Source organism: Dendroctonus ponderosae, unplaced genomic scaffold, assembly GCF_020466585.1.
Source record: "Dendroctonus ponderosae isolate FM_Combo_2020 unplaced genomic scaffold, Dpon_F_20191213v2 Dpon_F_20191213_11, whole genome shotgun sequence".
NCBI classification, from domain to species: Eukaryota; Metazoa; Arthropoda; class Insecta; order Coleoptera; family Curculionidae; genus Dendroctonus; species Dendroctonus ponderosae.
This window is the reverse complement of record NW_026017213.1, coordinates 5,346,473-5,374,174: the sequence shown is the minus strand read 5'-3', so window position 1 is coordinate 5,374,174 and position 27,702 is coordinate 5,346,473. Positions and strand designations below refer to the sequence as shown.

The 27,702-nt window shown below is 44.7% G+C and overlaps 8 protein-coding genes across 23 annotated transcripts in view; 3 read left to right on the top strand and 5 right to left on the bottom strand.

Moving 5' to 3' along the window:
* The window catches only part of LOC109534230 (coiled-coil domain-containing protein AGAP005037), a gene marked incomplete in the record, with an annotated part of 72,231 nt that extends 67,294 nt beyond the window's left edge, over nucleotides 1-4,937 (top strand). For all 3 annotated transcript variants that reach the window (XM_048662751.1, XM_048662749.1, XM_048662750.1), the window contains 1 exon segment: nucleotides 961-4,937. In XM_048662751.1, coding sequence (XP_048518708.1) covers nucleotides 961-2,121 — 1,161 coding nt within the window.
* On the bottom strand, nucleotides 4,847-5,947 carry LOC109534241 (pyridoxal phosphate phosphatase PHOSPHO2). Its single transcript, XM_019899835.2, has 2 exons — nucleotides 5,760-5,947; nucleotides 4,847-5,663 (listed from the first exon to the last, which is right to left on the bottom strand). The coding sequence occupies exons 1-2, from the start codon at nucleotides 5,817-5,819 to the stop codon at nucleotides 4,929-4,931; spliced, it is 795 nt and encodes a 264-aa protein (XP_019755394.2). The 5' UTR covers nucleotides 5,820-5,947; the 3' UTR covers nucleotides 4,847-4,928.
* Nucleotides 5,948-6,081: 134 nt separating this feature from the next.
* LOC109534239 (bursicon) lies at nucleotides 6,082-7,338 on the bottom strand. Its single transcript, XM_019899832.2, has 4 exons — nucleotides 7,264-7,338; nucleotides 6,873-7,093; nucleotides 6,694-6,819; nucleotides 6,082-6,347 (listed from the first exon to the last, which is right to left on the bottom strand). Exons 1-4 carry the CDS (start codon nucleotides 7,292-7,294, stop codon nucleotides 6,207-6,209), a joined length of 519 nt encoding a protein of 172 aa, XP_019755391.2. The 5' UTR covers nucleotides 7,295-7,338; the 3' UTR covers nucleotides 6,082-6,206.
* Nucleotides 6,476-11,175, top strand: LOC109534236 (zinc finger CCCH domain-containing protein 10). Of its 9 annotated transcripts, none has more exons than XM_019899824.2 (8): nucleotides 6,478-6,642; nucleotides 7,738-7,920; nucleotides 7,972-8,101; nucleotides 9,079-9,276; nucleotides 9,341-9,811; nucleotides 9,876-9,939; nucleotides 10,038-10,329; nucleotides 10,391-11,175. In XM_019899824.2, the coding sequence occupies exons 2-8, from the start codon at nucleotides 7,767-7,769 to the stop codon at nucleotides 10,909-10,911; spliced, it is 1,830 nt and encodes a 609-aa protein (XP_019755383.1). In that variant the 5' UTR covers nucleotides 6,478-6,642; nucleotides 7,738-7,766; the 3' UTR covers nucleotides 10,912-11,175. The 9 variants fall into 9 exon arrangements, with proteins under 9 accessions (XP_019755382.1, XP_019755380.1, XP_048518380.1 ...); XM_048662424.1 differs by having other exon boundaries at nucleotides 7,687-7,920; XM_019899823.2 differs by having other exon boundaries at nucleotides 6,476-6,642; nucleotides 7,687-8,101; nucleotides 10,406-11,175.
* On the bottom strand, nucleotides 8,177-9,032 carry LOC109534240 (partner of bursicon). Its single transcript, XM_019899833.2, has 3 exons — nucleotides 8,725-9,032; nucleotides 8,546-8,670; nucleotides 8,177-8,493 (listed from the first exon to the last, which is right to left on the bottom strand). Exons 1-3 carry the CDS (start codon nucleotides 8,840-8,842, stop codon nucleotides 8,323-8,325), a joined length of 414 nt encoding a protein of 137 aa, XP_019755392.1. The 5' UTR covers nucleotides 8,843-9,032; the 3' UTR covers nucleotides 8,177-8,322.
* Nucleotides 11,072-13,241, bottom strand: LOC109534237 (IST1 homolog). Of its 4 annotated transcripts, XM_019899828.2 has the most exons (8): nucleotides 12,906-13,241; nucleotides 12,693-12,855; nucleotides 12,415-12,634; nucleotides 12,203-12,360; nucleotides 12,043-12,150; nucleotides 11,918-11,962; nucleotides 11,798-11,839; nucleotides 11,072-11,351 (listed from the first exon to the last, which is right to left on the bottom strand). In XM_019899828.2, the coding sequence occupies exons 1-8, from the start codon at nucleotides 13,085-13,087 to the stop codon at nucleotides 11,172-11,174; spliced, it is 1,098 nt and encodes a 365-aa protein (XP_019755387.2). In that variant the 5' UTR covers nucleotides 13,088-13,241; the 3' UTR covers nucleotides 11,072-11,171. The 4 variants fall into 4 exon arrangements, with proteins under 4 accessions (XP_019755387.2, XP_019755388.2, XP_019755389.2 ...); XM_019899829.2 differs by lacking the exon at nucleotides 11,798-11,839; XM_019899830.2 differs by lacking the exon at nucleotides 11,918-11,962.
* Nucleotides 13,242-13,423: 182 nt separating this feature from the next.
* LOC109534244 (cAMP-dependent protein kinase inhibitor beta) lies at nucleotides 13,424-17,974 on the top strand. 3 transcript variants are annotated; one of them, XM_019899840.2, is made up of 3 exons: nucleotides 13,424-13,842; nucleotides 16,484-16,633; nucleotides 16,809-17,974. In XM_019899840.2, exons 1-3 carry the CDS (start codon nucleotides 13,767-13,769, stop codon nucleotides 16,937-16,939), a joined length of 357 nt encoding a protein of 118 aa, XP_019755399.1. In that variant the 5' UTR covers nucleotides 13,424-13,766; the 3' UTR covers nucleotides 16,940-17,974. The 3 variants fall into 3 exon arrangements, 2 of the variants coding, with proteins under 2 accessions (XP_019755399.1, XP_019755398.1); XR_002171613.2 differs by having other exon boundaries at nucleotides 13,431-13,775; XM_019899839.2 differs by lacking the exon at nucleotides 13,424-13,842 and adding an exon at nucleotides 15,156-16,297.
* Nucleotides 17,975-20,744: 2,770 nt separating this feature from the next.
* LOC109534248 overlaps nucleotides 20,745-27,702 on the bottom strand; it is a 14,061-nt gene continuing 7,103 nt past the window's right edge. The window contains exons 2-18 of the mRNA XM_019899843.2: nucleotides 25,742-25,966; nucleotides 25,556-25,684; nucleotides 25,331-25,495; nucleotides 25,079-25,275; nucleotides 24,813-25,017; nucleotides 24,456-24,751; nucleotides 24,272-24,402; nucleotides 24,057-24,218; nucleotides 23,895-24,005; nucleotides 23,563-23,844; nucleotides 23,266-23,504; nucleotides 23,003-23,210; nucleotides 22,773-22,951; nucleotides 22,585-22,722; nucleotides 22,224-22,425; nucleotides 21,958-22,173; nucleotides 20,745-21,064 (exon numbers count right to left, since the gene is read on the bottom strand). Of these exons, the coding sequence (XP_019755402.2) occupies nucleotides 20,976-21,064; nucleotides 21,958-22,173; nucleotides 22,224-22,425; nucleotides 22,585-22,722; nucleotides 22,773-22,951; nucleotides 23,003-23,210; nucleotides 23,266-23,504; nucleotides 23,563-23,844; nucleotides 23,895-24,005; nucleotides 24,057-24,218; nucleotides 24,272-24,402; nucleotides 24,456-24,751; nucleotides 24,813-25,017; nucleotides 25,079-25,275; nucleotides 25,331-25,495; nucleotides 25,556-25,684; nucleotides 25,742-25,966 (3,174 nt within the window). The 3' untranslated portion in view covers nucleotides 20,745-20,975. The remainder of the gene's footprint in view (nucleotides 21,065-21,957; nucleotides 22,174-22,223; nucleotides 22,426-22,584; nucleotides 22,723-22,772; nucleotides 22,952-23,002; nucleotides 23,211-23,265; nucleotides 23,505-23,562; nucleotides 23,845-23,894; nucleotides 24,006-24,056; nucleotides 24,219-24,271; nucleotides 24,403-24,455; nucleotides 24,752-24,812; nucleotides 25,018-25,078; nucleotides 25,276-25,330; nucleotides 25,496-25,555; nucleotides 25,685-25,741; nucleotides 25,967-27,702) is intronic.

Below are 27,702 nucleotides of genomic sequence, written 5' to 3'. Positions count from 1 at the left end.
ATATCAGACACTTAGGTGCAAGATTATGCCAAAATTCCATGTTTTCCGTCCCATTTTTGCTCATTTCTCGAAGGCAAAATGAGCAAGAACGCTCATTTGTACATCATTCTAGACAGAAGTAAATGGCCTTTTTAGAAAGTGAACCATAGATGGGGAAATGTTGTCAGTTTTCTCAAAAAATGCTTGAATTCAAGAAGTTTTAGATTTGCATGGTTTTTCTTTGAGTTGCAAAATCCACTTGAATATGACGCTGCTTTTTTCGAGGTTTCTCAAGAACCATTTGAGCCACAGAATTCATTTTGGCACCGTTGGATAGAGAATTGAATGGGGCGTCAAGGATCTGCTCTTGTGTGATCGTTCCGTTCGTATGCTTGGGAGTGTCTTACAGCACTCTAAAAAGTCCGAGATCATCTTTTCACATTCACTCACGCTAAAGGAAACTGCTGTTCGTTCCGTTTGCATGCTTGGGACGATCTTGCATGTCGAATTTCGCAGCCATCGCAAAAGAACCAGAAAAAAGCCTAATTCGAGGGACTAACTCACTCACGCTAAATACCGCTTGTGCTCGTTCCGGTTATATGCTCGGGAAAAAAGTGCGTTTGTTCTCTTCTGAAGCTTCTGCCTTCTGAACCTTCTAAATGGGCAAACAACGCAAATTTCCCCCGGGGTTAAACAGAAACCGGGTGCAAAGCGCACCTAAAATCGCCCACTCACTTCAAAAACATCGCCCTAAACTAGACTCACAAAGGCTTGAAATCCCCACTGCCACCACCTCATTCTCCCTTAGAGCGCACGTAAATGGCTGTAGCTTTCGATCCAACTGGGTACAAAACCGTCGAGTGTCCCCGCAATGTGTAGCCCCAGTAGGTTGCCTGATTGGAGCCCATCGATCCATCCTGTTTTGCACCCCGTCCCCGTCCGCCTCGTTGAGGCGAGTGGTAAATTCTGTTTTTCTTCTAGCCCCCTGCCGCTCCACGCATGGGGTCGCTCCTCCTCGGGGGAGACTGCCACAGCAGCTCCTCCGACTGTTCCCAGCGTCCGGAGAACGCGCTCGACGCTCTGCTAGACGAGCTGCAGACCTTCTCCAAGCCCCATCCGGGCACGCGATCATCTTCGGAGAGCTCGGAGCCGCCTGCCATCCCAGCCAAAGGCATCGCCCCCAATCGGCCGCCCCAGATGTGCGACATCGGCCGCAAGGGCAGCATGGACTCAGCTTCGTTTCTCCCCAGCAACAATTTGACTGTCAGCACAGCTACGGGTAGCTTGCGGCGTTTGCATTCCTACCCCAGCGGCTCGGACACTGATAACAGTCCGCCCATTCAGCCGCTGCAAGCGAAAACTGCTAGTAAGCCTCCTATTCCAGAGCGAAACAGCGAGCTCCTGCAGCATGTAGCGGCAGGAAAACGCGTCCCGCCGCCTCCGCCTCCTAGGACGAGCTCCAAGTCGCCGCTGGCTTCCCCCACGTCGCCCAGCCTGCCGCCCCGGGCGGCCGCTGAGCTGCAGCTTGCTCAGAACATGCAGGACTCCGACAAGCCGATGTCCCAGTTTGAGCAGGCGACGCAGAACTTGGGGCTGCAGACGCTCAGACGCAACGTCCCGATGCGGTCGAGCCTAAAAGACAGCAGCAAGTCGCAGACTTTGCCCAGAAACGTCGGCTCCAGCCTGCAGATCCCGAACAGCGACAGCGACGCGATCTCGGCCAGCAACTCGAGCAGCTGCGAAAGCGTCAACTCGCAGGACGGCAAGTGCTCGAAAACGCGCAAGGAGGAGCTGGAGCAGCGCCACCAGGAGCTGCTGCGCAAGCAGAAGGCGCTGCAGGAGCAGTACGCGAGGCTGCAGCAGCTGCAGCGGGGCACCAACGCCCTGGCCATCATCCCGCCAGCGCCCGACCAGCTGCTGAAGAAGACCGGCAGCGAATCGAACCTGCTGCAGAAGATGGGGCTGCAGATGGCCACCTCGCAAATCACCGGGTCGCTGACCAATATTCCCAGCACCCATGTAGGGAAGGTGGCTCCACTGACTGACCCAAGCGAGGGTCAAGAGGCGATCTTAACCGGTCAGCATCAGGAAAGCAGCCAACAGGAGGGCCAGAAGAAGGTGTATGAGACCGAAATCCTATGACCGGGCCTGCAGGAGGATGTGCAGATTGAATGTTGACCCCATTGGTAATTATCGGCCGCAGAAGAGGAGGAAGTCTTTGAAGGCGGCCCGAAGGGTTAATAGCTTTTCGGTTAGGAAATTGTGATCAAAGCAGCAGCCAACAGTTGAAAAATACAGGGACGAAACGGGCAAAAGCACAGTCAAAACCAGCCAGGACAACGTTGTCTGTCTGATATTCAGCCAATGTTCTTCAGAGAAAAAGAGCAGTAAGCGGACGGTTTTGCCTGGAAACTGCCACTTTTGCTCTGGGTGGCTTCTTTTTCATTCGGAAAATCTATTTAATTTCTTTACGTAATGCATGTTTAACCACCACCGAGCTTTACTGTGTTTACTGTGTTTCTGCCGATGAAAATCCAATCTGCATTGTAATTTTAGGAATGTTTCTCTTGTTTGAAATGGCGCTTCTAATGGATCCTCAACGCTTTTTCCCTCAATTCTTTGGCAAAACTGTTCAGGTTTTTTCAAAGCTCTAAAGTCTAAACAAGCATTTCCAAGCCGATCCTCAAAAAGCGATTTTTAGGACTAGTTGAAACTCAACGTTTTCAGTTCGTCCGAGAAAATCTGAAAATGTTCTTTTAGTATCAAATGTCGTTTCCGGGACACTGAAGACTGGAGTCTCAGCGCTTTTTTGCGCCAAAATCTGTCCCCGGTCGTAAACTTCGCAGTTTTGTGTGAACTGGAACTGTGAAGTTAGAAGGAATTAGCCAGTGAAACTTGCGCTATTTGGTTGTTCTGAGTTTCAATTGTGAATAGACAACCACTATTCATTGTTGCTTCTGGTCAAATGTTCCGAAAGAAAAATGTTATTTTTCTTTATTTTTTAAGATGCTTTATCCGTCCAAAGTGAGCAGTAAACTAATTTTTTTGGACTATTCTTCAAGTTTTCTCGCAAAATGGTAAACAAATTGTTTTTATTCTGTCTTTGGCAAAAGTTCGATTTGTGGAAATTTCACCTTAAACCCAACCAAAACTCGGTTTGTTCCGAGCTCTATTCGGTTTAAGTGCAATTTTTTTCAACTCAATTTTGTTCTTCAAAAAAATCAAGGAAAAATTACACTGAAAAACACTTCTGTTGGCAGAATTTCGGTTGCAACCAGACTTCCTTTTCCATTTCAGCCCAAAAAATCGGGAATATTTCACGGTGAAAATGCGTCTTTTGAAACAATCATCCATATAACATTTTTCATTCAGGTTGTCTATTCACAACTCAATTTTTTTAGGTTTAATCCAAGTCTCCTTCAACTAGCAGTCCCTAAAGAAGCATTTCCAAGCCGGTCCTCAAAAAGCGTTTAATTGATTTTTAGAACTAGTTGAAACTCAACGTTTTCAGTTCGTCCGAAAAAATCTGAAAATATTCTTTTAGTATCAAATGTCGTTTCCGGGACACTGAAGACTGGAGTCTCAGCGCCTTTTTGAGCCAAAATCTGTCCCCGGTCGTAAACTTTGCAGTTTTTTTGCGAAAATATCACTATTTAATCGTGCGTTTATCTTATTTTTTAAAGCGTGAACTGGAACTGTGAAGTTAGAAGGAATTAGCCAGTGAAACTTGCGCTATTTGGTTGTTCTGAGTTTCAATTGTGAATAGACAACCATTATTCATTGTTGCTTCTGATCAAATGTTCCGAAAGAAAAATGTTATTTTCTTTAATTTTTCAAGATGCTTTATCCGTCCAAAGTGAGCAGTAAACTTTTCTTCTTCCACTTGAGTTCGAAACTTTAAAATTCCACCACTTAATAACTGTTTGAGCCACATTCCTGACTTGGAGAAAGTTTCTCAGTTCCTAGAAAATCAATGGAGGATCGGACCCAAATGAATTTTTTTGCGCTTATCAACAAAGGCTTCTTCTATTAGTGATCAAAAGTTCCAATTTTTAATGGATTAAATGTAGAACATTTTTCTTAATTACGAACGTGCACGTTTTAAGCCGCATTTTTTCAACTTTTACCTTTATTGGATTACTGAATAAATTGGCCTCGGTTTTGATTGAGGAGTTATTAACCCTTCGGAAAAGCGACCAGCCCACCCCCATATCATTTCAGTTGTTTTCAACTTAAATAACGAAAGCTTCGCCTGTTTTTGTTGAATTTTGTACCCCAAGACACACCCCGATGTGGCCTCAGACGGAAATACTGCGCACTTATTTTTACGAGAAATCTAGTCAATATACATAGGTAGTGGTTATTTTGATAATTTAGACTGATAATTGTAATGTGAGGCATTTTGTATCAATTTCTAGAGATGCATTTACAAGTTAGAGGGAGGTTTGATTGAACCTCCCTTGGTTGATTGTTTTTCAGCTGTGCACTTTAAGTAATCACGATGTAAATTCAGCACATTGCAAATTAATCCGTTAATATGACACCAACAATTAGGTCTAATATTGCTCAAAACGTTTGTAAGCGCCACGTTTAATTAGAGTGGTGGGTTTTTTACTTAAATGTCCCATAAACACCAAATGTGTTGAGTAACCAGTTCAGTTGGGAATGAACGACACAATTTACAGTCTCCCAGTGAAGAATGTAACCCAAAGCCAAAGAACTTGAAGACTTCGATATTTTTACCACTCACTAGCCAGTAGTTTTTGGGGCTCGACTAACCCTGTGAATGTTTAGTTTCCGAATTTTCTATACTATCCATTAATGTACACCAAACTATGTAAGACTATGGACTCATATAACACACAAATCAATGTAAATAGCTGTAATGATGAATGCAAGGTGGCCACTGAACCTTAAGGGTGCCAATGTAATTAAGTATAATAAACACATCACATTGAGAAAGGCTTTGCTAAAAACTCCAAAACTTCCTGTCCGTTCTCCCAGATGCACACTTGAGCCTTCAGGCGGTGTTCAGTGTTTGGGGCATTTTGCACCAGATCGGCGCATTGGTAGGCCTTGCGGCAGCAAGCCACCCCTGTGCTGCCCAGCCTTAGAATGGGGCAGAAATCGTTGTGGCCGTCGCCCACATAAACCACCCTTCGGTAGACGATTCCTCTTTTGCTTTGCTCCTTAATGAAATCCTGCATGATCTGGCCTTTGCACAGATTTCGCGTGCTTAACTGGCAGGAGTCCTGATCGTGAAACATTTCAATCTCCAACCGCCCCTGCTCGTTAAAGGCTCCAGGGTTGGAGTAGACCTTCAGAATCTTCGAACTAAGGCCGTTTTCCTCCAGCCAGGCATTGATAAAGTACGTGTTGGCGTCGCTGATAATAATCACATCATAGTCCATGCTATCATGCAACGTCTGGATTAGATGCTTAATGCCTGCGACTCCAGGGAGGCGCCTTATCAGCCCTGCTATGTCCGGCTCCGTAACCTGGTTCTCATGCAGCACGTTGAAAACCGCCTGCATGAAGGCCGTCCATCCTGCAGATTTATGCAACTTCCTCAAATCAGGAGGGAATTTGCTTTTGTCCACTAGGTCCATTACAGCAGTGTCCGAGTTGGTATCAACAATCGTGTGGTCGAAGTCAAAAACTGCCAGGTTTTTCATCACTTTAGTCTGAAAGTTTCCAGGTTTCAGCAGAGAGGAGCTTGTAGAGGTTTAAGTTGAGAAGAAACCGCAGGAAACAGTGTGTTCTTCCTCAAAGCAACTAACCTGCTTGGCTAGTAAGCCCCCAAAAAGCCTCAGAAACGGTGACTTTGACAAACTGTTCATCTATAGGGGGGCATTGAAGTAGGACATGAGGTACCCCATTGGGTTAGTTTGGGTTTTTTTGGGCCAGGCTTTTTGGCATTTGGCAATGTTTTGACGACTGCTAAACATCATAAAACATTGAGGTTAAACAGGGGTAAAGTCACAGATCACATAGGTGTGATCTGTGGGTAAATTGCAGATATGCCCCGCCCATTGGGGTTGTTTTTTAAGTTTACTAATTAGTTTTTTCTTAGTAGGATAATGGTTGAATGGAAAAACTCTGTGGGTCTAATTAATGTTTTTGTCTATTGGCAATTGGAAACAACCAGCGAAAATCCTTCGAATTCTAATTATATAATTATTTAAAAAGTCAACTAAAATTATCAGTAATTTTCTACATAAAAAACCCTACTGGACATGGGAGCGCATAAAGTGGCCCGAAAGGGGTCCTTCGTCAGTGTAACCGGCGATTTCTTGCGGAATAATTGCGCTCTCTTCAATCCCTGTGCATGGACGGCACATGCAGTCAAGTGGGGCTTTTGTTGTAACCTACAAAACAATGAAAACTTGTTGATTCGCTCTACCTCACAGCTCAGGGTTTTTTTTATAAAAATACATAAACAATAAAAAAAGCGCGCGAATTAATTCAAACCGTCCCCTATCTCGGACGGCCATTTGTAGTTCCCAGACATTTGTGGTGTTGTCAGGTGTTGTCACAAATGTCGATCAAGAATCATCTGAGTTAGTGTGTTGATTTTTACGATTATTGCCCTAAATGGGACTTGAATTATCTAAAAGTGCCCCTTCTAGAGTACAGTGAACTAGTTAAACTGCACTGGATCAGGTACGTACAGTCAATCGCCCGATTTTTCAAAATGGGGCCCCTGGTACAAACCTTAATAAACTTCCTTTCGCCTGGTTTGGCTTTGGGGCAAAAGAGCGACACTGAAGCCTCCCGTTCTCCGGACTCCTGGCAACACATACAGGAGCGCTCCATTTGCCAGATTTTGCTCCCGGACACCTAAATATAACCTACATTAGAGCCCCCCGGTTTAAGGGGCGCGGGATACTTGCTTGAATGTACGAGGCGCATCTGCCAGTGCACGCAAAACTGGGAATGGGCTTGGGAACACAACCGGGATATTGCAAAACGTGAATTACTGGCGTCACTTGGCACTCATCCGTTAAACTTGCAGCCTCTGCACTGATTTTTGGGGCTGCGCTCAATCGGGGGTCCATGCACATGCTGGCTATAATTATCAGCACTAGTGTTGAGTTCCATAGGGCTGACCCAACTGGAAAAAAAAAATTGAAATCGCATTCAGCCGCAAGTTACGCTTTAAATAGTAGTTTTAAGGTATTAAACGCGAAATAGATCATAGCTTTCGGATTATTTTCGCCAACAGTAACTTGTTTTCTGTATTTTCGCACTCCAGTAAGTAAGTAAGTTAAATGGGCACTTTACCTAGTCGGCAAACGTTCTCAAGCACTACCATTCTTTGTCGAAGACTTTGCAAGACTCCGCATTATTTGGCCAAAGTGGAGCGTTTTATAAAAATGCCGCGATTCATTTTTGTTGTTCCAGAGCGCGGCGACCGTGTTCCGCTCGGTTTTTTGCCTGATCAGACTTTGATGAGAATTCCGTGTTCTGTCGATTGATTTTGAGGCTCCACGCTGGTTCAGAGCGGCATGATCGGTCTCCTAGTTGTCGCCTCCTGATGCGACCACCCTGCGCGATTTTGTGGAAACACGCGCATTTTACTTTTTGCGATTCTTTCGTCCAACTAGACTCAGCTTTTTGCTTTTTATTCCCCAAATAATTATTTTTTTGTTAAAATTTGATTTCGATCACAGGCCAATGTTACTTAATTACTGTCCTTTAAAAAAGGTTTGTCCAGAACGCCGCCGCATGGTTTAAAAAGTTAATTGATTGATTCAGGCGCCCTTCAAGATGTCTGTTAAGCAATAATGTCCCTGAAAAGGCGCAGCAACAATCCCAAGAAAACACCGGAGGTGAATTCAAAAGAGGCCCTTTCGACTTCGGAGCTGAGGCTCCGCTACAGAGCCTTAAGGCGACAAAGTGCGGGCCTGGACAAGGAAATCCGGCACCTAACGGCGCAAGGTTCTGATAGCTTTCAAGGTTTTTTTGGGCTAAACTGGCGGCTTTTTGCAGGCGTTACTAAAGATCTGCGGCCTGAAATGCAGGCTTTGCATGCCTACAACGACGCCAAGGATGTTACTCAAATGGTTTTAGGATACTTATCCGACGCTGAGTGTTGCACAGTGACTGAGCTGCATAAGAGGTACGACTTGCCGTTGGATTAAGCATTATTGGGTGAGTTTGGGATGGAGAGTGAGCGAAACTAAAGCGAGTTTAGTCAAGGTTTATACTTTATTAATTTGCTTTGGTAGTTGGAAGCTTTGCAACATTCACTTGGATGTTTAGTCGCGGCCTAACATATTTACATTATACAAGGCACTAGAACCTTAAGCTACTGGATGGATCTTAACGCGAAATCCCATCCTATCTGCTAAAATCGCCGCATTTGTAGCATTTGCATTCGGATGGCTCCCGCAGCTTGATGTCCATCGAGTTCTCGCCTTCGCCAGTCAGTCGCAGCCCATCAGGGTCGTAACAGTGAGTCAGCGTCACTATGCGCTCCCTCAAGTAGCTTTCCCTGCAGCAGTAGCATTCCTAAGCAGAAAACACTGTTTAAAAAACTCAATCGCCTCTAGAACCCACTTGCCTTCAGGAACCCCGTGGGGGTGATCACGGAGGGCTGCACTTGGCTTTTGCAGGATCCCTCGCATTTGTTAACCGCCACTTCCCCATTGCAAGTGCGCTGTAGTCGCCCCAATTCGTCAAACTCCTCTAAAAAAATCCGCGTCTTAAAGCAACGGATGCTCTTAAAGTATTAACACAAACCTTTGGTAATGTGGATGTCTGATGGCAGAGTTTCGCAGGATTCATCCGGCAGTTCACTCACACAGTAGCCGTAGGAGGCGAATATCGCAAAGATCAGCAGCAGCCCCTTGGTAAACATCACGCTTTGGCAAGGCTTGAAGTGTAAGATAACTGCAAAATCGGGCAAGTTAAATCATTTTCGCCTGAAGTACTTCGCTCGAGTAAAGGGCGGCGATTGTAAACGGCTTCTAAGCGGTTGGGGTTTTATAGGCTGCGCCTCCTGCTGTTCGAATGGGGCGCCCCGCTTCGCGCTACATGTTTAGGGTTTTATATGCGTTTTGGGGCATGGCAATTTACATACGGGGCAATTTTCAGAGCAAACATTCACCCGAAGATGTCGGACACTTCGGAGGAGCCTTCCGAGAGAACCGACAAGGACGAGAACGCTTGCCGCGACTTTATTCGCGGCATTTGCGGCAGGAAATTCTGCAAGTACAAGCACGACAACGAGATCCGCCCGTTGAACTTCTGCCACGACTTCCAGAACAATATCTGCCCGAGGATCAACTGCAAGTGAGCTTCAGTTGCGCTGAAAAATCTACTGGATTTATCAATCAAGAGTTTTTCTCTGGGGTAGATTTATCCATTGCACTCCCGATGAGGTAGAAGAGTACAAGAGAACAGGGGACATGTCCAATCGAATCCTGGCGGAAGCCACGCGCAAGAACCAGCTGCCAGGCGCGCCCCCGATCTGCAACCAGTTCAAAAAGGGGCTCTGCCGCCGGTCGCTTTGCAAGTTCCGGCACGTGACGCGCGAGCAGGAGGAGCAGGAGATTCTGGGGTTGATCCAGAACAACATCCAGAGGAAGCAGAGCAATGTGGCTGCGCCCGAGGTCCACTCCATTGGGGTCCCGGTGCTGAGGCGCAGCGGCGCCAGCTACGACGAGTACCAGGATAGCGGCCTGCCATTGGCCAAGCGCCGCTTTGCGGCCGCCGAGGAAATGCTCAACAGAGAGCTGCAGCTGGAAGCTGACCGGAACCGTCCGGTTTTTAAGGGGTACTTTGCTGGCAGCCCCCCGCCTGGTGTGCTTGGCCGAGTGGACGCAACGTAAGGCAGCAATTTCGCTTGGTGCTTGACAGGGTTTTACTGATTGCGGTTGTTTTTTGGGCAGAACCCTGATGCTGGAAGAGGAGAACAATCTGCTGCACAAGGAAATCGCCCAGCTGAAAAAGCAGGTGAGCTTCTGTGTCTTCTGGAGGAATTCTTACTTCAGATGGAATAGACTCAATTGATTCTTTTGAACCCTGTCTTCAAAACATCCTTGTTGGTCCAGGTGCAGGATTTAACAGCAACCAACGAATTCCTGCTGGACCAAAACGCCACTTTAAGAGTGAGCAGCAAGCAGACCACAGTAACAATGCCGGCGGTCACCTTGACCAGCACCAACACACAGCCGCAGATGATCCGCACGGTAACCGCAAGCGTAGCGACAGTTCCGGTCAGTTTGGCCACAGTTACCACCGGAAATCCGGTAACAGGAAATCCGGTTTCCATTGCCGGATGTCCGACGGTCTGCAGCATCGCGTCGCCCGCGCAGATTTTGGCGCCCAGTCAACAGATTTTGGGTGAGTTTCTTTCGAGATCAGCATCGAATCACGCAAATTATCCTGCTTGATTAATGTTTAGTTACAACCAATCCAGCGCAGCAACTGGCGCTTGCCACCTCGACGCAGCACATGGCCAATCAGCAGCTGGCGCTAGCCAACGCGTCGCAGCAACTGAACTCGCAGGCGCAACAGCTGGCCAATCAACAGCTCACTTCGCAGGCCCAGCAACTGGCGCTGGCCAACACCACGCAGCAGTTGACCAGCCAGGCGCAGCAGCTGGCTTTAGCCAACACGACGCAGCAGTTGACCAGCCAGGCGCAGCAGCTGGCGCTTGCCAATGCGCCGCAGCAGCTCACGTCGCAAGCGCAGCAGCTCGCGCTGGCCAATACGACGCAGCAACTGACTGTGGCTAATGTCCCGGCCCAGCAGCTGACTCTGGCCAATGCAACGCCGCAGCTATTGGCTGCTTCCACGCAGCAGATCGAGCTGCATCGAAACGCGATTAACACGTCGCAAGCGATTGCGATGTCCCATGCCACGCAGCCAATGGTCTCGTACCCCATTATGACGCAGAGCCTCAACCATCCAATGGCTCATTAGCTGGGCCTTTTTTTCGTGCTGAATTAGTGCGTTCTTCTGAATAGTGTGTGGGTGACTCTACGACTATGAGCGGAAGCTTTAAGTTTAAAAACTTCTTACTGTACATACGTTTTTGGGCCATTCAGTAGCTTTTGCCAAGTTAGTTAAAGTAGATAGTCAATTAACTGGTAAATAATGTATTTATTTCTAGAGTGTACAATATATTTAAATACAGTATGGGCTTGAAATTAAAAAAGGGTAAACAGTGGGGTTTCCCGCACTTAATATTTCTTCTTGAGCTCGTTGAATCTTCTGGTAAGGTCATCAAAGTCGATTTCGTCGTCTTTGCTTCCAGAGTTCGAGCCTGAGGGCGGCATCTGGGGCACTGATGGTAAGTCGGGTAAGTTGAAGTCGTTGTTCAGCTTCGTCCTCGGTTGCGGTTTAGGCCGGTCTTCGGTGTTCTAACAAGCAATCTGTTAACTTCTGGTTCAGCTACACACCATTTTATGCGATGGCTAAGCGACTACGTGAATGATTTCTACACATTAACACAGTTCGGGTTAATTCACACAAGGCATGCGGATCCTGAAGGTTAGTTGAGCAACGGGGATTTTGAGCTTTTATAGGAAAATTAGACTTTTTTGGTAAAACCCAATGGCTCGGAACAAAAGGCACTGCGTTAATCCCAATTTTCATACAGTCTGCCCAAGCGTTGTGGCCGTGACGCAATCATTACTTCTCCACCAAGCGAGGCGAAAATTTCATGCTATTAACTTATGTCTTGCCCACCACGAAAACAACAGACGACAATTACATACATTACGAGGACACTCTGTAGCATATCTGCTATTCTACTATGAGTTAATACGAGCAGAAGCCCCCAGTCAGAACCATGTAAAAATCCTACCTCCTTAATGATATCACTTGGTGATTTATCTCCAGTACCACCCTAGAATTAGTAAAGGACGAATAAATCAAACGAACAGTGAGAAGTCAGTTTTGCAAGCAATTGCTGAAGTGAAAGTACCTTTTTTACATCAGGAAACACCATGCTATAAGTGGGCAAATTATCCTAAAAGAAAACATTTGCAAATAACTAAGCTACAACTGAAAAATCAAGCAAAGCTAGAACAAAAGCGAGCTTCCGCTCACCATAAAGTCATTGTTGGATGCCTTGTTTTCGTCACTGGCCGGGGGGATGTTGTAGCTGAAAGGGGGCGGCGCTGTGGGGCCTCCAGCTCCTTTTTCCGGGGCCACATACTAAAACAGCCGTAGTTAAAACCTGTTCAAACATCGGGCTGCGCCCACTCACTGGAGGATAGGAGAAGGCTGCGGGATCAGCAAACTGGGGCATTTGAGGCGGCTGGGGGTAGCCGACGAAGCCGGGAGGCTGCGGCAGCCCCCCATTGGAGCCTCCCCCGCCTAGGTTGTTCCTGAGGTCCGAGAGGTCGATGAGAAGGGCGTCATGACCTGAAAAGTTCCAGAGGAATTGCACAAAACCCCGTTAAAGATGCCTGAAAATACCTTTTTCCATTGCCATAACTTGTGGGTCTGGAGTATAGGCGATGTTAAAAACCTTGGCAATTTCAATCACATATTTCTCAACCAAGAGCTTTGGGGGGCTCTGGATGGAGAGCTTGTGCTTCAAGTTGGAGCTGATGCTCTCCACCGACTCTATACGGCAGGCTTCAGCAAACGGCTCCCCATATTTGGCAGTGAGCAGATCGGCGATAACTTTGATTTCCTGTTTAAAAAACCGCAAGTTCATCAGCCCTTGACTCACAGGACTTACGGGAGCTTGCCTGAATATCGGACTGTATTCTGGGGGCTACCCAAATAATACTGGATACAGCCTCGGCTATGCCCTCATCGAGCTCCTTCATGTTCTGGATAAGCCCAAAGCGAGCCAGCAGCAAGTCGCAGTACATCTCCACTATCTCCAAGGCCTCAACCAAGTAGTCCTCCCTAAAAACGGGGCTACAGTCCAACGTGGGTTAGGTTGGGTGGTATCTGACCTGATGATGAACTCCACCCTGATTTTCGCTCGCTCTATTTTGCCAGCGCTAATATATTCGGCAATTTCCCGTCTGGACTTCTCAGTGAGCTCGGACTTTTTCTTTTCCAGCAGCTTGAGCCTTGTGATGGCCAGTCTGAGATTTGTCTTCAACTTTGTGTAATTGGGACCGCTTGAGAACATTTTTCACTAATTTATCAGGCACACAACACAATTTCTGCTTAAACACTCAATTAAATAAAGGATGATTCATTAGTTTAAATAAATATCATGACGTTTCAGTAATAAATAAACAATTTGGGATGTCAATGGCAGCCGGTTAGTTGTGAGTGTGGCTAGATGGCGCTGCGTTAAGTGCGAAGCCCGATGTTTATCCTGTTGGTGCTGCTTTAATGCTCTCTCCGTTGTTCCCATCGGCGTTTCCAGGCGGGGCAAAGGATGGAACTTGATTGAAGTGGCACAGAACATCAGGGGATGTTCTGTGGAGAGAAGTCGCTCCGCGATTTTGTGCGGTTTGTGTTTATTAAATTTATATATTCGTGTCCATAAAATATCCCCATAATGTAACAGGGGGGATGTTCTGTGCATGAATTTCAGCAACAGCCACTAAACTACTAAAAAGGTGCTAGAATCCACAAGAAACCGTGTTTTTCTGTAGTTATAACTTCGTTCGCAATGGAAGTATCAAACCGGCAACGCGGCAGTTGGCACGCCTGGTGGTCTGTGCAATGTCAACAAAAGCCGTCGAAAAATCCTCAATACCGATTGTTTTTTGCCTTCAACTGGTAAATATTATGTGAAAACGGCTGGCTGTGAGTGTTCCGGTGTGGTCAGCATTAAGGAGGGCTGCTTGCCCACTCGCATGTCCATGGTAGGTGGAACGGGGCCCGCAGGGCGCATAACTCGTTGCCCCCGAAAGGGGCTCACCACTAAAGCAGGTAGGCGCAGCGCCATTGAGGCTGCTTCCTGCATGACGATTCTGCCGCTCTAATCTGCTGCTGCTGCTGGTGAAGCTCCAATAACGCTCCGTTACCCCGCTTGGGTCCCCATATTTAGGTTACCAGACTTAACCAGTGTAGGAGGCTACACGTCGGTTTTATGGGTGGATGCATGATCTCTTTATGACCCCCTTAATTTCCCGTAATTATTGACATTTAACCAGGGTTTTACATTTAGTAGTTTTTAGTGTCTTCATCGTTTATTGCCGATTATTAAACTAAAAATCCCCCCATTGAAGCCATTATGCCCAATACCTCTAATAGCCGCCCTAATAAATCGGCAATGATCAATAACGTTTGAAATTTTAATGAACCATCCATTGACTTTTTGTTGATGAGGCATACACGGTGGCCCTTTTTTCTATCATTTTTTGTAGTTTTTGGGGCCCCGCTATGCATATTATATTTGCACAAGATTGGTGCGAAGCCTGATAAAATATTCATTTAGTTTCAATGAGAATGCAAATAGTTCCATAAATTAGATCGGGGACTGAACGTGTTTTAATCCCACTGAAACTAATCGCTATTGACATTGATATTTTAATTGTTCGCTCTCAGGTTGCGTTTTGTCTTCTCAGCTAGTTTGCAGTCTGTATTGTGTGTGAGAATCAATACTAGTCTACAGGCTGTCCTGATCTGTTTGGCAGTTTCGTGAATTTTTGCAAGTTTAGTCTCCAAGGAGGGTCTTGGCTGACTATACGACTTTCCCCCATGGTTTCTCCCCAGTATTTCAGCAATTCTGTGGGGATCTTATTTAGAGCGTTTCGGGTTTCTTCAAGGGAGGGTCATATGGTAGGTCCACTAATCTGGGGTTTTTCTTGTTGGAAAGCTCCATAAAATGTTCCTTTTTCTCCTGACCGTTTTTCAGTCTCCACCTCGCCTTAAAACCTCTTCTTCGGGGTAGTTGCGTTGGAGAATTCTCTGGAGCCCGTCTAGGCACAGTATTTTTCTATTGCTTCATGCCTTTGTCGTCTAGACTATCTTTTCTTCACTTTTGTTAATGTTCTGGTTTGCTTCCGACTTTCCGCGTATTTTATTCGACTTTCATTGGTCTGTAGTTACATTATTCCTTGTTTGCTTCCTTCTCCCAGCCGGTTTTCGCATTCCTCGCATCGTTGGATAGAGAATTGAAAAGTCGATTCAGTCGTAACAACGTGAGTGAGAAAATTTGAATATCAGACACTTGGGTGCAAGATTATGCCAAAATTCCATGTTTTTCGTCCCATTTTTGCTCATTTCTCGGAGGCAAAATGAGCAAGAACGCTCATTTGTATGTCGTTACAAAGGGGTAAAACAGTCGCTATCACTTCATCAAACATTAATAAAAGCTTATCTGGATCACTAGAACAATCCCGGTTTATTTGCCGGCAATCTTGGCTGGCAAATATTTGAAATCGCTGTTTGGCAGCCGTAGTGGCGGCAAACATTAGGAAGTGGCCATCAGTGAAAAGTCGGTTCAAACAGCCAAAAATATTCAAACTCGGTGTCTTTGACTGCAACCCATTTTTCATGTCGAGTAAAGTGCATTTTTGCGCTTTTTGGTCGATTGTTTGGTGGATCGATTCGCCGTTGGGAGCTCAATTAACTTTAAAACGGTTGTAATTCCGTTGGCTGTTTGCACAGATATTCCTACGTTTTGCGTCATTGTGGCGACGTTTTTTTTTTCGTCGAGAACAGACGGAAATCGCATGCACTACGTAATGAAGGACGTAGGTGAGCTCGTATTGAGGTAAAGCAGACCAGGACTGGGATTTTCACGATTTGAGTGAAGGAGGAACTATCTAAACCCGCGATGGTTCCACTCGATTCATGTTTGCAAAACTTTTTTCTTGGGTATTTTGCCTCAAAATGTGTGTCGTTTAAAATGAAAGAATTTCCTCACACCTTCTACTCCAGATTTTTCCAGATCCTTTCATTTCCTGTTGCCCTTCTGGTCAATTTTCAGTTGTTTCTTCTATATTAGAAATGAAGCTTTTGAACTTTTTTCGTGTAGTTCAACAATGTAATCCTTTGAAAGCGACAGGTTTTTCGGCATCAGTTAATTGTTTATAAGGTAAATTTAAAATTGCTGTTCGCGAAAGAGCATAAAGACGTGGGGAAATGAAGTGTTTTTTGAAAGACACACTAAAGAATGTGTAGGTGTATTTAAGCTACTAAAACAGTTTTTTGAAAGTCCGTCCCTGCAGGCCACAGAGTAAATATTTCATTACTGAAGTACACTGAACACAATCATTTGAATTTTCTTGGGCTAGAGTAGTGACAGGACCGAATTCCGCGTTGAAACAAGGAAAAATGTATCTGATCGTCAAACAAGCCCCGGAACGGCGATGCGCCCTAAAAAAGCGCCAGTTTGGCGAAAAAATGTGCCGCGCTGTGAAAAATCGGCGCAAATTTTGTAAGTACCCGAATAAAATGAGAGACATTTGCCGCAAAGCCAGCAAACATATATAATATTGTTTGATGAGAAAATCACCTTTCTTTCCCCGTGTTGCGCTGTTTAGGCAATTAGAATATTGCCGTTTGGGTCCAAAGTTCTCTAGTTGCATAGTTTGTTTGTTAATTTATTATTTGCTTGTTTCAGTGCTAAAAATGCTGGCTGTGATGGAGGCAGGGGCACAAAGTGCAGGTCCATCAAGCGCTTCCGGTTCTTCGGCGCCCAACGAGCCGCCCATCAAAGAATTCCTCAGCTCGGGCCGAACGGGGCGCAGAAACGCCCTGCCAGATATTCTAGGTAAGTGAAAAAACAATGAAAGTGCTGCGGTCACTCTTTGCGTGAATGTTAAAAATAAAATCTTGGTCGTGCGTCTACGGGAATTGCGTAGAAGAATGTCTATTTTAGACGCACGCTCCTAAAATAGAGATTTTGCCATTCGAGAAAAAGTTATACTGGATATTTTCAATTAAAGGCCAACATGCTGTTGTGACCTCGTCAGATCTGCCGTCCCGGCTGCAGGCTTTGAGCACAAAGGACTCAAACTCATCTGGGGCCTCACATCTGGGAGAGCCTCAGCCGGGCCCCAGTTCGGCCAAGAGCTGAACAAATCAAAACTATGTTATCAGAGGAACATATTTAGGCCATCGCCGGTCTGTACGTACGGTGGATGTTACTTAACGTAGTATTTTTGTATCTGAAACAATACTCGAACTTGTCGGATCTTTTGGTGTCCGAAACGTTGCCAGGGCTGTGCAAAGCTTGATCTGTATTATGCTTCATGTAAATAACTGGCCAAGCACAGTCTGGAGCAATGGATTTTTGGATATTTATTGCAGGCAGCTATTTGTAGACTTGCGGTTGCAGTCTGGTGGATGCAAACTTTGCAGATTGCCTCACTAGACGAGCTGTAGCACCCCAACAATCATCATTTATTCACTATTTATTTGATCATCCATTTGAAGCACTAAGTTAGGAACTGTACCTGATAGAAGCCTAATTGCTGTAAAAGCCGCTTTTCATTGATCGCCCTTAGCGCGAAGAGTCGTAATAATTGCAAACCGTTCGGCCCTACTTACGTTCAACAACGACACGCTGTGTGATATTAAATGTATGTTGGTTTAACTGGTTCAATGATGAATCTTTTGAAGCATCTGAAGAGTGTCAATTTTTAAATTATGAATTCTTATGTAAAAAGCTACTGTCTGTCTGCATATGGTCAGACTGGGGAAATTTTACCGCATCAATACGGAAAACCCATGCGATTTAATGCACTTTAGGTGTTGTGACGCACTTATCCTGTTAAACTTACGATAACAGCGCGCAACCAGTAATTAGGGCATAATTGCTTGATTTTGAATGTAAATTGCACGCTTGTTTGCACTCCATGGTTCTGTCCAAAGAACCGCCGTCAGACTGTAGGTTGAATCTCATCGTTTTTAGTTTGCTCCATATAAACTGCCTTTTCGTTTGGTGTTTAGTCGAGATTGCATTTCGTTTCCGGCTAAAGCCCAGTATTAGTGGCTCAATATTGATGTCCAAAACTAGTCATGTAGACCTAATTAACGGAGTAACCATGTAAATTATTATTGTCAATATATTTGTATGGATTTCACAATAAAACCACGTTGGAAAGCTCAATGTTAAGCGTTGTTATTGCGCCCTTTTTGGACAACCTCTTACCAAATGTATCCCATCCATTTTCTCTGGAAAATTGATATACTTAAGGAGAAGAGAAAAGTATGTTCATTGGAACAGCTCCCAGAGTGTACATATTCATGTCCAAATTTTTAACACCTTGTATCATAATAGTGCAAGGAAAAACGTTTTTGATAGATTGAAGCTAAAGCTTTTATAGAAAAATCCTACTAATTTAATACATTTTTTCAAAATCTATGGGTTTAAATCGGGAGAACGCGGGGGCCAACCCAACTAGCAAATTGACTATAAAATAATATACTGCCGCAAAATCGACTGTAAAATAAGCATCCAACTGTAACAATCGAGTTACGGTTCTGTACAAATCTTAATAAAATTCATGATGTCATCAAAACATACAATAAATATGCATGTTTTGAGTTTAAAGTCTGAGCTGCTTAAGCTGTATAGTTATCACTTAAAAACAGCAGCAAAAATTACTTTTTTCGAAACATTACATTTACATTTATTAACATTTACTCAAAATCGTTCCTTGCAAAAATCGACGTTTTTGTCCAAATCCTCGTTTAAACGATAGACAGTTTAGACTCGATTTTGGTTCTACATTTATGACTGGAAGATTGTGAATAAATTTTTTTTTTTAAATCGAGGTTTTTTTTGTATCCCAATCCCTGTTTAAAGCACAAGTTCTTTAAGCTCTACTCAAGTCTTCATTTATGACTGAAAACCCATGAAAAAATTACTTTGCTTGGATTTTTTTCCTAAACAGACTTTTGAAACTTGAAACGCTCTTCAGAACCGCAAGGTTTATTGAAAACCCTCCAAAGCCAAACCCAGAGCTCTTCATTTATGACCGAAAAAACAAAAATTACTTGATTTTTCAATTTTTGTAACCGCTTGAAGTACGATATTCTCCTTAGAAGCCAAAAGTTTCTTGAAAATTAGAGGAAAATCGATAGTTTTTTATCCAGATTCCCGTTTAAAGCATGTTTATTAGGCTCGACGCAAACAGTTCATTCGTGACGAAAAAATCATGAATACAATTATTGTTAAGGTTTTTGTTCAAAATGTACTCCTTGAAACACCAAATGCGTTTTATAACGGCAAAGTTTGTTTAATAAACTACAAAAATCGATGTTTTTTTATTCATACTCTCGCTTAAAGCGTAAACAGTAGATTCGATTTTAGCTCTACATTTATGAGTGAAAAATCATGAATAAAAAAAACGTTTTAGACTTTTTCTACTTAATCGTCTGATGTATTTATTATTCAGGATACAAAAGTATTTCGAAAATGCGCAAAAATCGATGTTTATCTAAATCCCCGTTTAGGGGACGACAGGCTCTTGGAACCGCGAGGTTTATTGATCATTTGGCAAAAATCGATGGTTTTTTTTAAATCAAAATCTTCATTTAAAGCATTAGATGTTTAGGTTCGATTTTAGCTCTTTATTTATGACTTAAAAGCATAAAAAATAACTTTTTTGATGTTTTTCTTTTAGCTCTACTTCATGAGGCACGAATCCCGTTCAGACCTAAGACTTTGTTGCAAATCTTGGAAAAATTGAGGTTTTTTACGCTAATCCCCGTTTAAAGCACAAGCTGTTTAGGCTGGATTTTTAGCTCTTCATTTATGAAAAACTTTGAAAAGATGGCTTTTTTATATATTTTTTTCTTAATCAACTCCTCGAAGCAGGCACGAATTCTCCTTCTGACCTCAAAACTTTGTTGAAAATCGGGCAAAATCGACGCGTTTTTAATCCAATTCCTCGTTTAAAGCATAAGCTGTTTGGCATCATTAAGACTTTGTTGAAAATCTAGCAAAAATTAAGGTTTTTTTATCCAAATCCCCGTTTAAAGCACAAGCTGTTTAGGCTCGATTTTTAGCTCTTCCATTGGAAAAATAATTTTTTCTTAATATTCTTCTTGAAGCAGGCGCGAATTCTCCTTCAGACCTCAAAACTTTGTTGAAAATCCGGCAAAATCGACGGGTTTTTAATCGAATTCCTCGTTTAAAGCATAAGCTGTTTTGCATCATTAAGACTTTGTTGAAAATCGAGCAAAAAGTGAGGTTTTTTTATCCAAATCCCCGTTTAAAGCACAAGCTGTTTAGGCTCGATTTTTAGCTCTTCATTTGGAAAAATAACTTTTTCTTAATATTCTTCTTGAAGCAGGCGCGAATTCTCCTTCAGACCTCAAAACTTTGTTGAAAATTTAGCCAAAATCGACGGGTTTTTAATCCAGTTCCTCGCTTAAAGCATAAGCTGTTTTGCATCATTAAAACTTTGTTAAAAATCGAGCAAAAATTGAGGTTTTTTATCCAAATCCCCGTTTAAAGCACAAGCTGTTTAGGCTCGATTTTTAGCTCTTCATTTACAAAAATCATTGGAAAAGTAGCTTTTTCTTAATATTCTTCTTGAAGCAGGCGCGAATTTTCCTTCAGACCTCAAAACTTTGTTGAAAATCTGGCCAAAATCGACGATTTATTTATTCCAAATCCCCGTTTAAAGCATAAGCTGTTTAGACGGCATTCTAGCTCTTCATTTATGACACAAAATATCAGCTCAATAGAACAAAAAGCATTAAAATATCTACAATAATTTGAAACGATTAAAACTTTTCTGCTAAAGAAATGACTCCGGGCGAATTCAAACAGTAAAATTTAGTTTCAAAAGCACTGTTTATTGACTGGTTTTTGATGATTTCGGATCTGATTGGTCTGTAGGGTTTTGAATAAAACCAAAAAAACAGCGTTTACTGTATTATCAATTTATAATGGAAAAGATTCAGTAAAAAAACACTATACACTTAGCTCCTAATATATTACAGCGCTTAAAAATAGCTCAATAACTTAATACCCTCGGACATAGAAAGGTATTGTGGCCTTCTACCAAAGTTTTTTTCGGCTGGATCTATGTACATTAAGGGCGCAATATATACAAAAAGACAGTGCCGGCTTCAGGATATGACACAGTTCAGAATGATCATAACAGGGCGTCAATCGCGTGAATCACTCCGTTTGTGGCCGGAATATTCGGGGTGCCCAAATGCTGATTGTTCACTTTGGTTTTGCCTGGAAAATTAAGCAATTAATAACAGTAATCATAATGGGTCGATATTACAAAAGCTCGAATGGCTTTACGGCGTGTGATAATTCGCAGCGTATTATTGCCTAAGGAAATCGCCGAATTCGTTAGCTAATCAGGCCGGTTTTGAAACAACCAAGTAAAGAAGAAAGCACTAGACGGGACTACTCTTAACCGGCGGGCAATTTACTTTAACATCAATACCTCGTTAGTCATAATGGCCATCCTTTCTCCATGCGATTGTTCCCGGTAATTATTGTCTTTTGATTGTGCCGCCCAGGCGAAAGTAAACGTGTACCAATCAGAGCAATTAGAGCGACTTCAGTGTCCACGCATCCGAAGATGACCACGAATCCATTGCGTAAGGCGAATATGTGCATGTGAAATTAGGAAGAAATGTGAAAGTGAATCTTCTAAGTTCAATGTCGGCCACCAAACCGGAGGCAGTAGATGGCAGCCTCATTTTTCCTTAATCTTCATCGCCCATAGCCAGAAAGTGAAACCTTGATTACGTAAAAAACCCACTCAAGGAGCAACGACCAATATCCGGAAATTTGAATTTTTATTTATTACCATTATTTCCTACTTAATAAGCGGCCGTTAAAGTCGGGAAATTATCAACTTTCTCACAACCTTACCAGAATGGCTAAAAGGGGCCTATTTAGATTCTTATCAGTCAATAGATAGATAGAACACTATTTACTTGGGCCAACTAAATGCCAATAAAAAATCATTAAAACACAACCACAAACCAACATAAGAGTAAAATCAAGTCATTCACTACATAAGCACGCTGTTTACGCCCAAAGAAACGCCCAAGAAAATACCCATAACTATTGACCGATAAACCCTCACAAATCGGTCACAAATCGAGCCTTACCAGAATGTTTGCTGATGGTAATTTGCGAGTCCTTCTGAAGACTGTCCTTGACTTGATAGTACCGCATGCCGTTCGTGTATAACGCCCCATTGATCAGATGTCTGAGCACCAGTTCCTTGGCCAGGGCTGGATCAGTAACGGTTTTGGTCAGATCCTCCGGACTCAGAGCCGCAAAGGCTTTATCGGTAGGCGCAAAAAGCGTGATGGATTTGGGCCCTGAAAACACGTTCGTTCAATCCGGTTTCCTTTTTTGTTTGGGGGCCTACCTTGAAGCATCTCAGCAAAACCGGAGGCGAACACCGCTCGTAGAAAGGAGGTAAATCGGCGCTCTCGATCAGCCTGCATGGTCTGAACCAGGTCTCCTACCGGAAGCGGGAACATCACTCTGTCTATAGAGTGGGCGATTCCTTGCGGGATGGGCAGGTCTTGTTGCTCTTCAATCACTCGAGCTCCGTTTATTGTGGTAACCTGCCGATGTGCGTTAGTTTAGTTGGAAAACAGGACTAAAATGCGGGACAGTGTTTGGAACCTCTAAAACTCCAGAAGCCCAAATGGGCTTCGAAGCTGAAAAGCTTGTATATCAGAGGCGGTTGACTTTGTCTTTACGGCCTTTGGCCCTAAACTTACCTTCACATCATTCCACTCATTGTCGTGCATGTTGTACTGATTGACCCTCAATTGAGTGCCCGCCAAAGACACGCCGGTCATTTCATCCTGTAGACTCGATATGGAAAAAGCCCCCGGAATGACGTGATGTAACAGCAACTGCAACCCTCAATTTTGAGCAAAAAACCAGAAGCGCCCTTGAAACTTACCCCACTGAGCAGCCGGGGATTCTCCTTGAACTTCTCCTCGGCCCGCTCTGGGCCTCCCAGCTGGACCAGCAAGGTCCGGAAAGCCTTATCAGTAGGCGCAAACACTGTATAAGGCCCAGTATCGTTCAGAACAGTATCCAGGCCGGATTGCTTGAGGAATCTTGCCATTGCATAAAGACCTGCCAGACAGGGACATTTCAAACCAGGCCTACTGTGCCAGCCCAACTTACCATTGGATTTCAGCACGGCGGTAAGTTCGGGTAAGTGCGTTGGGTCAGATGGGGGCTGCGAATGCGATTTTACGATGTATTCGGTCGGTTTGGGCTGTTCCTCAGTTGCAATCGTCGGGCTGGGCTCTGATAGGATGGAGTTTTGGTTGCTGGTGGAAATAGAGGAGGCCTGCTTTGATTGGTCTTGGCTGGACAGTTTTCCAGTTGTCTGGGGAAGGAGCCAATAATAACTTTCCCAGAGTTCGAGAGCCACAAAGCCTTACCTGGCTGAAGTCATTTTCAAAAATCGAGTTCGGCGTAGTGCTTCGACTAGACGTGTGGATGTCCCTGGCAGTGGTGTAGGCGCTGCTCGTTGGTAATGAGCTGCTGGGGAACGTGCCTCCAGCGCTGGTGCTCAGAACGGGAAAAGTCTCCGCCTCTGCCGACGTGGAGAAGGTGCTCAGAAGTGTCCCGGTAGGGGCAAAGCTGGCGTCCTCATCAGTGGCAAAGGAGTTGGGAGTGACTGCAACCAAGCACCAGCTCAACGTCCCAGTCCTCAACGGCAAACAACCTGCTCTTACCGGTGACTGAGATTGTTTTCGGGCTGGTTGCAAAGGTGGGCCTTGCTGTTGTGGTCACAGTGGTAGGCGGACTTAAGGTGGTGGACGGTAGTCTGATTTCCCCGGCCTTGATTTTCTTCAAAATCGAGTCCAAGTCCACATCCGGTTTCTCCTTGCCATTTCCCTTCACTCCCTGCACCTTCAGGCTGCCGTCGCTCTGCTCTTCCAGCAGCACGAAGGTCACTTTCTTCTGATCGGGGATGGTGCTGGGGGCTTTGATGCTTTCCAGACTGCCACTGGCATCTGTTTACCAGTTAGTTTATTTATATCCACAAGCTGGTAAGTTAACTTACCGGATTTCAGTAGCTGGAAGTCGGTTCCAGGTGGGACCACGTCTTTGGTCAGCTCATCAAACACTGCAGTGGGAGGTTTCACAGTTGTGGTCTTGGCAAGAACGAGTTTTTCTGGAAAATGCATTAGTTAGTCAGGTTTTGGCTGGAGTGTGCAGGTCCAACCTAAATCGCTTCCTGGTTCCAATGGGACGCCACCTGGCACCAATTTGGGGTCGGTTGTTCGAATCACTTCCACTTTTTGGCCGTTGGGGAGGGTGATTTCTTGCGTTTTGTACGACGGGTTCGAGGAGGTGGAGCTGGTTTTGAAGATTTCTGCCTTTTGGCCTGGAAACCCCTCATTTATTATTAAGGAGGAGTTTTTTGGAACAGTCACTCACCGTCAGGTAAAGTGATTTCTTCCCCAGACAGTCCGCTGAGTTCGCGTCCCTCCTTGCTGCTTGCGATAACTTTGACTTTCTGCCCACTGGGCAGGGTGATTTCATCGCCTTTTTCCACAGACTTCGAGGGCCTTGAGGGAAGTTCAAAATCAACCTAGTTTTGGGTTTAGTGGAGTTGCTATACCTTGGCAGTAGATTGGGGTCGGCCCTGATGGCGATAACCTTGTCGCCATTAGGCAGGGTAATCTCCTCCTCTTTGCCCTGGGGAATCAGCTTCGGATCCACATCTTCAATCAGCTGCACCTTTTTGCCATTGGCCAGCGACACTTCTCTGGAAGAAAGATTCTTCGGTAGTTCGTCTTGGACGGAGGCCCCAATCGCAGCCCTCAGCTGCGCGAGGAGATCCTCCCTGTTGATCTGTTGGCTTTTGTACTGTTTCTTCAAGCTGTCCAGATCGTCCAAGGACTGAATCGACTTGGCCTAGAGCAGGAGCATAACACGAGTTTCGCTTTAAGACTTGCGGGTTTATAGTAGGACTTACCCTAGAGCTTTGAGTATTGGGGACAATCGTTGGCAGAAATGAGGGCTTTTGGTTGGATTTTTTCGCCGTCTTTCTGGTTGTGGTCGGTTTGGGGGTTGTAGTGGTGGTGGTGGTGGTGGTGGTAGTGGTGGTGGTAGTGGGATGCTCCAAGAAGTACTGTTTCAAGGACTTTTGGAACAGCGGGGCCTCTTCCGGGTAGATGAATCTGTGGGGATTGAAAATGCGTGATTGAAAACCCCAAATAGGGGGCGCTAGGCGTGGCCTACCTGGGCAGGGGCTTCGAGTAGCGAACGGCCAGCCCTTCGCCCGACGTTGCCACTGTTTCGTACAGCTTTTGCCTTTGCTCTCTTTGGTCTTTGAGGAACTCCTGGTGCTCCTGCTGGGCCTTTTTCAGCGCCTTTTCGTACTGTTTTTCCACGAACTGATTGTGCTTCTCGATGATGGCCTTTTTTTCTTGAAGCTCCTGGAACATGTGGGGATTCCAGTCCAGCCCACTGAGGCTGCGATGCCTCACTTACCTTGATCCGCTGCTTGTTCTGCTCAGGATCCAGCTGTCTGATCTGCTCATTGATCACTTCGATTGGATCGGCCGTTGGCCGCGTGTTGAGGAACTGGTTGGGGTGAGTTACTTGGTTGCTGTAGCTGGGCGTGAAGCTGGTTTGGGTATGGTGCTGAACCACTGGCTGCAATTGGCAGGAATTGCTTTTTCTGGCTAGATAGCTTAGTGTGCTGTTGGGACTTACTGCCGATGGTGTTCCGATGCTGGGTGGAATAGAAGGGAAAACAACGGAGTTCTTCTGAGGCTGCGGGAAGAAGTTCTGGGGGTTCGACAGCTGCGCTTGGGGAGTGGGCAAAATGGCCCGCTGGTAAACCTAAGAACGCAACCAATTAAACCACAGGGGCGAAGGTTGAAAGGCTGGTTCAGCTACCGGCGGCTGAGCCTGGCTCAGATACTGCTGCTGAAGCTGCTGCCCGAACAAGCCGCTCTGAGCCAGCAGCTTCTTGTTTCGGCTGATGAACAGCTGCGGTTGCGGGATGCCATTGTTGCCGCGCTGCTGCAGATCAAAGCGATGCTGATGCTGCTGCACGTCGCTCAGAATGTGACGCTGTTGCTGCGGCGACAGCTGCTGCTCTTGTTGCTGTGCGAATGGTTGCTGGAAAAAAACCGTTTGGGTTGATTTTTCGCTGAGGCTAGGCAAATAGCATGACCACGGTCTGCTTGAGTGGCTTTCGCTTTGTTAGGAGGTTTTTGTTGGTTGGACATGGTCTGGTTGGGCTCTTTAGCCGATGTTTGTTTAAATTGGGCTTTTCTTCTCGTTATGTCATGATGGCGTGAGCTTTAGGAAGCCGCAGTTTTTTCCAAGGCCGGCGGTTTTTGAATCACGCAACAGTTTTTCTTTCTTCGCGCCTCATTCTGGGTTCGAGTTAGTTCTCATGTGAACGCAGGCATTTTTTCCTGCCGAGATTTTTTGAATTTTTCCACGGCCTGATGGGGCACACTGGATTACGCAATAGTCGACAGATGCGAGGTTTTTCGCAATTAATAGTTTATGTTGATGATAGGCTTGTGCAATTGCCAAACGCGTCCAGCACTCGAGAGCATTAAAGTTTCGCAATAAGTAAAAGGGACGACCAAAAGCGTTCCCAACATCTCCATTTTAATGACGCACTAACGAAGAAAATCGTTGGTCAATCGATTGCATCGATGGCTAACAAATCGCCTATTGAAAATTTAAGTACTGCGATCTGCTTATTTAGCAGAGTCACGTTCTTTTTTTGCTCCCAAACTGTAATCTTTGCACAATCGGCATCGCTTTTAAGAAATTTCGGTTATGCTGGTTGTTATGGTTGTTTTCCAAAAAATAAGTCAAAACCGATAACTAAACCAAGTGTGTCTTCATTTAGCGCTCCAAAAATGGCGAAAAAACCGCATAGGTAGGTTTCGACATGGCAAGCAATCGCAGCATCCAAAACATCCGTCTGTGCTACCAGCAATTATTGGCTGTACTTTCACTAAGGCCGCAGGCCTCCGATTCCACTCACTTCTTTGGTGCTGCACATTTAGGTTCAAAAAACGTTTTTTATGCGATTCGTTGCCGTTCTCATTCACGAACCGATTCGATTCTGGCGCAATCATTTCTGCATCAGCGTCGAGAAGATCGACGATTGATGCTGGCCGTTGGTCAGTTTTTTTACGCAATTTATCTTCCAGTCCATGGGAAAAGTTGGAATTTCTGGAAAAATCTCTGTCTTTCACCGCCTGTATGTTTACCAATTCCGAAGCCTTTAGATTTATCTACCCCGATTCCAAAGTAAGTAAAGCGGGATGCTAAAGTTTTGCTATAAAACTTTAATAAACAAGTTACATTGATTTTACTTCTTCATTCCTTGTTCAATGTTTGCAAGCTCCCTTGCAAAAAATGTACTCGAAACGTTGACAAAAAGTTATTTTTTCACAAACTATAGTTGAGAAGTCCACATTTTTTCGATTTTTGCAATGGTTTGCAAACAGACAGTGTCTTTCTTGGGCCAACGTTTCTCAAAATTTTTGAGGTACTTAGAAGACAGTTAACCCTAAAACATCTCAAAAGCGTAGTTACGCTCGATTAAAGTAGAATTTTTGCCAGTTTAGGAAATTTCAGTCGAAAAATGCATACTTTTACTCAACTGCACTCTGTCGGGCAAAAGTGTATATTTCCCAACCCAAAGTCAGTAGCGACTCAAAATTTTTGAGGTATTTAGAAGACAGTTAACCCTAAAACATCTCAAAAGGGCAGTTATGCTCGATTAAAGTTGAATTTTTGCCAGTTTAGAAAATTTCAGTCGAAAAATGCATACTTTTACTTACCAACTGCACTCTGTCGGGCAAAAGTGTATATTTCCCATCCCA

What these genes read in the sequence shown, in the direction of transcription:
- LOC109534236 (XM_019899821.2), top strand. Translation starts at nt 7,767, where the DNA reads ATGTCCCTGAAAAGGCGCAGCAACAATCCCAAGAAAACACCGGAGGTG. An exon ending in GTGACTGAGCTGCATAAGAG is followed by an intron (nt 8,102 to 9,078) that starts GTACGACTTGCC and finishes GGCAATTTTCAG; the next exon opens with AGCAAACATTCACCCGAAGA. An exon ending in GCCCAGTCAACAGATTTTGG is followed by an intron (nt 10,330 to 10,390) that starts GTGAGTTTCTTT and finishes ATTAATGTTTAG; the next exon opens with TTACAACCAATCCAGCGCAG.
- LOC109534240 (XM_019899833.2), bottom strand. Translation starts at nt 8,842, where the DNA reads ATGTTTACCAAGGGGCTGCTGCTGATCTTTGCGATATTCGCCTCCTAC. An exon ending in AGACATCCACATTACCAAAG is followed by an intron (nt 8,671 to 8,724) that starts GTTTGTGTTAAT and finishes GGATTTTTTTAG; the next exon opens with AGGAGTTTGACGAATTGGGG. An exon ending in CCCCCACGGGGTTCCTGAAG is followed by an intron (nt 8,494 to 8,545) that starts GCAAGTGGGTTC and finishes TTTTCTGCTTAG; the next exon opens with GAATGCTACTGCTGCAGGGA.
- LOC109534244 (XM_019899839.2), top strand. Translation starts at nt 16,195, where the DNA reads ATGTATCTGATCGTCAAACAAGCCCCGGAACGGCGATGCGCCCTAAAA. An exon ending in GAAAAATCGGCGCAAATTTT is followed by an intron (nt 16,298 to 16,483) that starts GTAAGTACCCGA and finishes TGCTTGTTTCAG; the next exon opens with TGCTAAAAATGCTGGCTGTG. An exon ending in CGCCCTGCCAGATATTCTAG is followed by an intron (nt 16,634 to 16,808) that starts GTAAGTGAAAAA and finishes TTTCAATTAAAG; the next exon opens with GCCAACATGCTGTTGTGACC.
- LOC109534241 (XM_019899835.2), bottom strand. Translation starts at nt 5,819, where the DNA reads ATGAACAGTTTGTCAAAGTCACCGTTTCTGAGGCTTTTTGGGGGCTTA. An exon ending in GGGGCTTACTAGCCAAGCAG is followed by an intron (nt 5,664 to 5,759) that starts GTTAGTTGCTTT and finishes GGAAACTTTCAG; the next exon opens with ACTAAAGTGATGAAAAACCT.
- LOC109534239 (XM_019899832.2), bottom strand. Translation starts at nt 7,294, where the DNA reads ATGGTAGTGCTTGAGAACGTTTGCCGACTAG. An exon ending in GATGCGCCTCGTACATTCAA is followed by an intron (nt 6,820 to 6,872) that starts GCAAGTATCCCG and finishes GGTTATATTTAG; the next exon opens with GTGTCCGGGAGCAAAATCTG. An exon ending in GCGAAAGGAAGTTTATTAAG is followed by an intron (nt 6,348 to 6,693) that starts GTTTGTACCAGG and finishes ATTGTTTTGTAG; the next exon opens with GTTACAACAAAAGCCCCACT.
- LOC109534237 (XM_019899828.2), bottom strand. Translation starts at nt 13,087, where the DNA reads ATGTTCTCAAGCGGTCCCAATTACACAAAGTTGAAGACAAATCTCAGA. An exon ending in GAATACAGTCCGATATTCAG is followed by an intron (nt 12,635 to 12,692) that starts GCAAGCTCCCGT and finishes TTTTTTAAACAG; the next exon opens with GAAATCAAAGTTATCGCCGA. An exon ending in CAAGTGATATCATTAAGGAG is followed by an intron (nt 11,352 to 11,797) that starts GTAGGATTTTTA and finishes ATTGCTTGTTAG; the next exon opens with AACACCGAAGACCGGCCTAA.